At 30.1% G+C, this 9,263-nt stretch overlaps 1 protein-coding gene across 1 annotated transcript; it reads right to left on the reverse strand.

The window, feature by feature from the left end:
- Positions 1–1,173: 1,173 nt before the first annotated feature.
- Positions 1,174–6,211, reverse strand: LOC108853958 (calcineurin B-like protein 4). Its single transcript, XM_018627437.2, has 9 exons — positions 6,032–6,211; positions 2,622–2,753; positions 2,426–2,508; positions 2,267–2,326; positions 2,066–2,174; positions 1,933–1,985; positions 1,758–1,838; positions 1,562–1,674; positions 1,174–1,422 (listed from the first exon to the last, which is right to left on the reverse strand). Exons 2-9 carry the CDS (start codon positions 2,707–2,709, stop codon positions 1,344–1,346), a joined length of 666 nt encoding a protein of 221 aa, XP_018482939.1. The 5' UTR covers positions 2,710–2,753; positions 6,032–6,211; the 3' UTR covers positions 1,174–1,343.
- Positions 6,212–9,263: the final 3,052 nt, after the last annotated feature.

Raw genomic sequence — 9,263 nt, forward strand, 5'->3', positions numbered from 1 at the left:
AACAGCATCATGGATAAATTTGATTGATGTTGAGACTACATAATCACTTAAAGCATCTAAATAATATCAACCACTGAAATAAAGAATCTTTTATTATGTGAATCTCTTTTGACACCAAGTTGCAAATACAAAGTAATGATTATAGATCTTAGTGGAAATATGAAGAAACTGAGAAAATCATTACAAATGTTAATCACAAAGCATCAAACTTTCTTGATCACAAAAATAAAATTGACAAATGTTGTATATATTAACCCTTTGTATTGCAATAAACGATTTCATACAAATAACACATAAATATCAAACTTTATAATCGATGATTATGTCTATTGTTAAAAGAGTGTGCGAACGTCAAAATCAAGTTATTTAAAAAGTAAACTCCATTCTGATAAGATAAGATTGATCACCAACAAAAACAAAAGATATTGATTTTGACCAAACAGCATACGATCTATCATTAAGAAGAACCAAATGAAATAGAGAACCAAATGAAATAGATATGTGTAGGAACAGTAAATAACCATATTATCACTGGAATGGAACCATACCAAACGAGTCAAGAGTGAAAGAGAGATTAATATTGAAGTTGATAGAGAGTAAGTTCTGCTATTTAGAAATTTAAAAGATATCAACAGAGATCTACTATTTGAAGAAAATGAATTTAATCAAATTCTTTTGGAAAAAAAAAATTAAACCTTTTAAGGAACTTTAATAATAGATTGTTTATTAATTCTCAAAAATTAATTAAACCTCTTCGGTTATTGACCTGATATCAACAAGCTTTGCTTCATATTGTTGATGTTGTTAACGTCAATTAGGTATAGTTTTATTCGGTGCAATACAACAAACTAATAGTGTATTAACTGATAAACAAACTGTAATATATTTCGGTTCATTTGGACATGATTTTTAAAACCAAATTAACCGAAAAATAAATATAAATCAATCAGTTTGGTTCGGTTATATGTTTAAGTTGGTTCACATGACATTGGGTTTATTTCTTTCAAACTCAACTTCATACTGACCTGAAACAAAACTGTCACTAATCTCCTTTAACTTAAGATTAAGATTATGTATGTACAGAACTGAAGAAATCTACAAACTACATTCTTTTAATATTTCTATAGTTGAATTGGAAGATCACTTGTTCACTCCACAAAAACGATTCCAAGATACTTATAAAGATTGATTTATTGCAGCCATTTCTCAAAATCCTAGCATACATCTCTGTCGTTCTCTTCACTATTTCTATACAAGAAAGAGTACTTAGAAACAAAAGGCAGAGAAGGAGAAAGGCAAGAATTTGGGGATTTTATCTATTCTCTGCAATCTGCATGGATCACTTAGAAGTATAGGTTTTGCAACTCCATTTCTTCGTCCTCACAAGATGAAATGAAACTTGGAAACGTTCCGTGTATGTCCCTACATTCACCAAGAATCTTTTCATCAATCCATTTGGTTCGATGCATCAATCAAACCAGTCGGTTTGGCTTAATCTAGTTGCGTTAAGTGTAGCAGCTGCACAAAAAAAAAATTACTGAACTACTAAATGTAGACTCACTTTAGATACGGTAAAGTCATGTTCTTGATGAGCGATGGATTCTTGGACACAAAATCTTTCCATTCATCTATATCAATTTTCCCGTCCTTCTTGCGATCTGCTTCAATAAACGCCTGCAAAAAATTACCAATAATGTTCAACAATCAACATCAAGTTAATATATATTGATAGAGGTGTGGTGAAGTAAAAGGACTACCTTATCCACCATTACTTCTATCAGATCTTCGGAAAGAACAAGCTCAGATTCGTGAAGAAGCGCGATTACCATCTCTTTTAACTACACGTAAGAATAACAACACACAAAATAATTTAATAAAAAAAAGTAAATAAAATCTCCACGGTTGCAGGAAACTACTGCGAATAAGACTCACTTCTTCTCGCTCGATGAATCCAGTTTGCCGTAAATCATACAATTTGAAAGCAACTGAAAATTCATGATAAAGTTGTCAGTTGCTTGAAAGATAAAAAAAAGAATAATAAGTAGTTGAATTTGAAGCAAGTTACATTTTATTTTCTCGTGGACAGGTGCACTTGGATGGAAGACGCCTAAAGACCTGACAAATTCTCCAAACTCGATAACTCCATTTCGCTTCACATCAAATACATCAAATATCTGCGGATATCATATTATAAACACACAACTTTATTTACATACGTTATCTATAAATGTAACTTGTTGTAGGTATAGTTAGTTAATATACGTACCCGATCAGCAAAAAGGTTCTTCCGGTTCCTATTTCTGAATAACGCCAGCTGAAACTCTTCCTATAACATCGCACTTTAAACTCTAAGCCATATACGAATATAAAAATCACAACAACCAAATAAGGGGACTCTGTTTCTAGAAAGAATGAAAGAAGAAACCTTATGGATAAGACCGTCGTCGATAATCGAGCTGCTTAGCTTCTTGAAGAGTTCATACAGGGCTTCCACTTCTTCCACCGTAACTATTGTTAAATCAAAAGTAGGGTGAAAATTAAGAGTTTTGTCTAAAGTCTAGAACATGTTTTTGTAATACTAAAGTATCTGATATTGATAATATCTAAAACTAGTAACTGACATGGCGTAACGGAGGCAAGGAGGTCAGGATCCTCATATCCTGGCGGTCGTAGTGCATTGGTCTTCTTCTTCGACGGAGCGCACCCCATACGAACACACCTTCTCTTAGCTCTTATTAGTCTTTGCTTTCGCTCTACAACCAAGAACACAAAAATATTGGTTTATAAAAATATTTTTGTTCGTAATAATAAGGTGAATTAATATACACTATTGCAAAAAACGTCCAAGAACACAGAAGTCATAATCGAGTGCAAGTTAATAATTTTTAATGGGAATCGACAGCTATATGAACGATTGTTTCATTGGTTTACACATAACAAATACGTAAGATGTAGTCGGCCAAGTTACCTATTAAATTAAAGAAAAATGTAGCTTTCTCGACAGCTATTTTAAGCTCTCCCAAACATCGGCTCACGTTTAATATACTAATCGAACAACCATAACTAGAACAAAACGACATATTCGTATTTAATCTATAGTTTAGCAAGTGTTCCAGTAAATAAAATGAAACCAACACACAAACAAAAACTGTATATAGTTCATTAAGCCACGACAATGACAAATGAACAGACGTATAGATAAGAGATAACATTTTTTCTCCTAGTTATCTTATTCGTAGAGATAGCTTATCAGAGTCTCCTATGATATATGCATATATATATAACACATTAATAAAAAAATTGATCATCTTGGTCCACATTAACTAATAGTTCCGAAGATCTTTTCTAAAGATTTGTGGGTACCGATTTTTGACGAATATAATTGAAAGAGTTTTTTTTTTCTGCTTGAAATACACACAGTTTCAAATGCAAGAATACAAGAAGTACTGCTTTATTGAAAATCACGAGACTGAGACAAGATCTTGTTGCTTTATATATGTCATTTTTAAGAAAGTAAAATGAAAGGGGTTTAGCTACACTGCTGTCTAGAGTACAAAATCAAATCAGGTACGGACTATTGAGGACTCTATACATAATACATAGTCATACACTCTACAAAATATGCATACGTAAACCAAGTTGCACATATATAATTTAGTTGCAGCGTTTTTATCTCGTTGTTCACCTTTTCAATCTATTTGCTTGTGTAACGACAAAAATGTTCAATATTTTGTTGACTATTCAAACGGCCATGCAGCCAAGAAAGATGACTTTTTGTCTATTATTTAATTTCTCTCCAAGTATTTATATAGAAAATGTCTAAATGAAATGCAACTTGCAGGTGTTGACTTTTTAGTTTTTTTTTGTCACGGAATGACTCTTTAGTTTTTTTTTACATATGTAAATAGTTTTTTCTTGCACGGTAATCACGTAATACAAAACGTACGGCTCTTTGATTAAGTTGATTTCTTTTTTTCTGGGTAAAAATGTAACTAGACACCCACCAACTCTCAGATTCGCCATCTGGCTTGAAGCTCAATACCAGACCGCACAGTTTACCCCCATTTAATTTTAATTGAACCAAACCGAATTTGACCCAATTCACACCCTTCTACTAATATAAAATAAAACAGTTTAATTTGTATAGAACCGAACTAAGACAATAGCAATACTAAACCAAATTCCATTAATAATAAATTAAACCAGACACTCGATTAAACTTATCTAAACTATTAAAGGAGAAGTACAAAAAAGAAATAACCCTTAATTTTTCTCAATAATTACCAACTTATGCCATTAGAATTAAACTTAGTGTTTTGCTTTTTTTCTAAACCTACAATTACGTTTCCTTAATTTTTTTTTTGGGTCAAAAACGTTTCCTTAATTATTATATCATTAATGTTTCCTTAATTACTATACAGTGTAATTACAAGACCATTACTAAATCACATCCTACCATTTTTATACATATTGTTCTATACAATAACTAAAACATAGACGTTTGAAAGCAAACCATACAATTATTCTTCATTACTGAACTTCTACATTACAAAACAGTCAAAATATCACAGATAAAACTTTGAATTTTATTTTGATGCTAAGTTCCTTCATCGAATCAGATTGTTGTTTTTGTCCGCAGAATCAAAACCAGTATATTAGTTATATATAAATATATCTTCACAATCTTATTTTTAAATTCAAACTCAAAACAAATCATTTATTATTTTTCTAAAGAAAATTATCTTACACAGTTTATTCTTATATTTAAGCAATCATCATAACAAATTCAAAATCCTTTTTTTGGTTTCTAATCTTGCATATCACCTAAAACATTTATTATTAACCTAAAAGACATTACATTCCACTATCTATTCCTATATCTAAGCAATCATGGACTTTGATTTCTTTTAGACAAATGTTATTTGGACTTTGATTTGTTATTAAAATGCTACATGTGTTTTCATTTGGGTTTTATAAATTTTTATATGTTTTGGGGTTACATTTCCAGTTGTTTCTATCGAAATGATTTTTTATAAAAATTTAAAATAAGATTCAAATCACAAATTTTAGAGTTTCGTATTTGACAGAACTCATATATCTCAACTAAATGCTCTAATATTATATACTTTATGTTTAGTTTACCAAGTAAAAGAAAAAACTACAATATAATAACAATAAAAGCTCATAGTTTAAAAATGTACATTAAAAAAATAAAAAATATACAAAAAAATTCAGAACTCGATAACATATGAAACAATATCGGGAATATTTTTACAATTAACAAAAACATATGATTAAATTAAATATACATCGTACATTAAAAAATAAAAAATATACAAAAAAATTCAGAACTTGATAACATATGAAACAATATCGGAAATATTTTTACAATTAACAAAAACATATGATTAAATTAAATATACATCCGCGCGGACGCGCGGGTCCAAAATCTAGTATAAACTTAAAGGTTCAGTTCGGTCTGTGCACTAATTGCCGCGTCAAAGAATAGTTTAGTTTTTAAATTTTTTTGTTTCTGTTTCTGTTTTTATTTGTTTGATTTACACTGAACCGAAAATTTGGTAAATCGTATAACTAGATTCCTTGAGAACCGGACCTACTTTTTATTTTTTTTAGTAAAATGTTAGGAGAACCGGACCTACTTTGACTATCTAAAGAAGAAGAAAACCCAAAAAGTGATATAAACTTTTTTTTTTTTGGTAACAATGTTAAAGGATATAAACTTTTAAACAGCGAAGCCTCCATTTTGTTTGTAAGTCAGATTAGATCCATTGAATGTGATTATCCATTGAATGTGATTATGTGAAGTAAAAATGGGATGTGAGAACAAAGAAAAAATGCCATTGGAAAGAGAAGAAAGCTATTTCTCAGCAGCTTCCTTTCTAAATTTTCTAATAAAATATATTTTCTTGGGAAGAACAACAGAAAAAAAACACAGAGAAAGACAGGTGCATTTACCCAGGATTAAATCAAAAAGTAAAAAAAAACGGAGTAGAAAACAAGAAAAACTAACCAGGAATGATCGTGTGAATCTGGGTTCTTCTCGCCTCTTCAGTTCTTGGATCCTGAAAACTTTGGTGTTGTTGTGTGGGGGGAGAGGAAAAGGGCAACCCAGAAGTAATTAAAAAAGTGTGTTGGGCTTCGCAACATCGGTTCGGTTTTGTATCTATCCATGCGTGTTGGATAAATAGCGATGTGATGTCAGTTTTCAAATCGTGTTTGATGATTTCTATAAAATAATTAATATCGCAGAATGGTCATATAAAAAAAAGGTGTACTACTGTGTGATGTCCCACGAGTCCCACTGGATATTTTCTCTTTTTTCCTTTTGACAGTTGTGGACCATGTTTGGAATCGCGCTAGGCGTGAGTCGGGCGGTTGGTGTACGCCTAGCGAGTTATCAAAAAATCAGAGATCATACGGGGAGTACTCGGGGATTAATTTTAGAGCAAATTTGCTAATATATATAAGATTTAGTAAAATGTATCAACGGAACGACATAGTCTAGTGGCTAAGAGGCAAGTTTAAGTCGCAGCGTACCCGGTTTTGATTCCCAAGTAGACCTTCTTTTTATTTTTTTCATATTTATATCAATCAATTGCGAAATTACAAGTCTGTCTTCGTCTCCTTCTTTTCCTCTGCAACCCTAGCCGCCTTATTTCTGTCACCCACACGATTTCTTCATTTGTTTCTTCTTCTTTTCTATGTTTATACCCAAAACAATTCTAGTTATTGTCGATCTAATAGATTTCAAAGCCAGTTTTTTATAGTATAAGCTGATTTCTTTTTTATTTCACTGTTAACTAGAGAAAACTCCGGTGTACCGTCTGGCCACGCCGATCAGCCCATTCTCGCCACGGTGACCTTCCGAGCAGCGATTCTCCGGCCGAGTTCTCGGCCACTCGGGCGCGTTTTAGAACCTGGGTTGTGGATGCTGATTAGTGTTTTAAAATATTTTAGGCCTCAGCTAGCTATATGGTTGGTTACTTTATAGTATCTTAATGTATATATAAATATGTATGGTGAATATTTTAAGGAAATATAGAAGTACATAAATTATAATGTTATGTATAAAAGTATATAAATTAAATAATTTATAATTAGTATAATTTATGAGTTTTTGACATAATAATTTATGAATTTATACATTACAATTGTTAAAGATGAATAACAAACACAAGTAAGTCATATACTCCATTAGATAATATTTAGGTTATAATTATACTTTGTTTATTAAAAATTTCAAAATGATGAAAATTTGTTTTAGAAATCAAAATAATAGTATAAACAATGTGAAAGAATTCATAATTTTCCAACTATTAAAGTAAAAAAAAATATAACTCAAACAACATAATATTAAAATGATATTGTAAGTTTTCACCCAACATCAATATTGATGCTAAGACGAAAACCTATTTTGAAGAAGTAATTTAAACTATTAATAGTTTTTAATAACATTAAAAGTTTACCTCAGTAGCTCATACCCGCCCTACTATAACTTACTCCCTCCGTTTCATATTATATGTCGTTCTAACCTTATACACACAGATTAAGAAAACATTTAATTTTACATATTTTCAAAATAAAAATACTATTACCAATACACCTAACCATGTATCAACCAATAGAAAAATAGAAAACAGAATATTGTTAATAAATTTTGCATTGAAAACCGAAAACGACACTTATTTTGAAACAAAAAAATTCCTCTAGAACGACATATAATTTGAAACGGAGGGAGTATTTAAAATAAAATGCCGACAATAATTCTTTTGGGAAACCATTATGTTAGAACCTTTCAGCTTGTACAAGGGAGTTTTGGCTCATGTATAGAGCTGCCTCATGCCTCCTACTCTCACTTACAGCAAAAGGACAGCACTGAAAATACATGTGCCTAACTTTTCTTAATTTCGTCATGATCAGCTTTTTTCTGCTTTCTTAAACATCAATTTTTGTTTATGTCTCACTTTAGTTAAATAGGATTCTTTCTCTTAAAGGCGATCCATCTTTTTATTTATTTATTTTAAATTAAACCAAAATTAGGTTATGAAATCCCCCATCTTCTTATTTTTATTTTTTTTCAAATTAAACCAAAATTAGGTTGTGAAATCGCCCACTTATATCGGTCTCTTCCCTTTTTCTCTATTTTATCTTTCTTTTTGTCGAATGGACGTATGTTTAATCACCGAGCAGTAGTATAAAGGTTTTTTTCCTATGTTCGTGCTAGAAAAATGAGTCTATAGCTTTGAGCCTTTGACCAAATTTAAAGTCTGTATCACCCTATATGAGGCTTTCAATTTAACATGAAGAGTGTGATTGGTTGGATGAGAGTAAGGCTGTAAAAAAAAGAGAGTAAAGCTGTAACTGGTAAATTAAATATGAAATTAATGGAACAAAAATAAATGGAATTCGATAGAGATGAAATACAACAAAATTTCTTGTGGAATGTTTTCTTTGTATTTTATTTAATTATTTTTAGAATTAATGCAATGGTCATTTCATTCCATTCATAACAAACATTAAAAAGTATCTATGAAATTAGTGAAATCAATCATTCTATGTTATTTTATTACAAAATAGTGTAATCTAATTGTACCTTGAATCAAAATAAAAAATAAAATTAAAAGCGTGAAAAACAATACAGTGGAAAACATATAAGAAAAGAAAAATAATAATAAATAATATTACTCTAGTAAAACTGTGAGTAAAAATGAACCTATGAGTTTCGCTATGTAAATAGTAGATAGGGTAAAAATGAAAAAGTTGCATTCCACTTGATTGGTAAATAACAGGCGAAATCCAAAGTATTTTTAAAACTAAAGTAAAAAGTTACTCTAAAATGAGAGAAGGAGACTATCCACTCATTAGGCTTGAGATTTATTATATGGAATCCAGATTCGATTTAAATTTTTTTTTCAGATCCGTTCTGAAATTAGGATAACTGGAACGTCTGGATCCGAATTCCGATAATAAAATTCAAAGATCTGTCAAAACTGAATTGGATCCGGATATCATAATTTTTAAGTCTGGATATCTGAATTCGGATCCGTATTTATAAAACATATTAATTTTTTTAAATTTTATTAATAATTATATTTGATATACTAATACTGATTCATAAACTAGTTTTATAATACTATATTTTAATTTTTAAATATTATATTCATATTTATATATATACATCTTGTATAAATATTTAATTTATATATTATTTTAGAATTTCATATTTTAGAGAAAAATATTTT

This window comes from Raphanus sativus, chromosome 4 (genome assembly GCF_000801105.2).
Source record: "Raphanus sativus cultivar WK10039 chromosome 4, ASM80110v3, whole genome shotgun sequence".
Taxonomy (NCBI): Eukaryota; Viridiplantae; Streptophyta; class Magnoliopsida; order Brassicales; family Brassicaceae; genus Raphanus; species Raphanus sativus.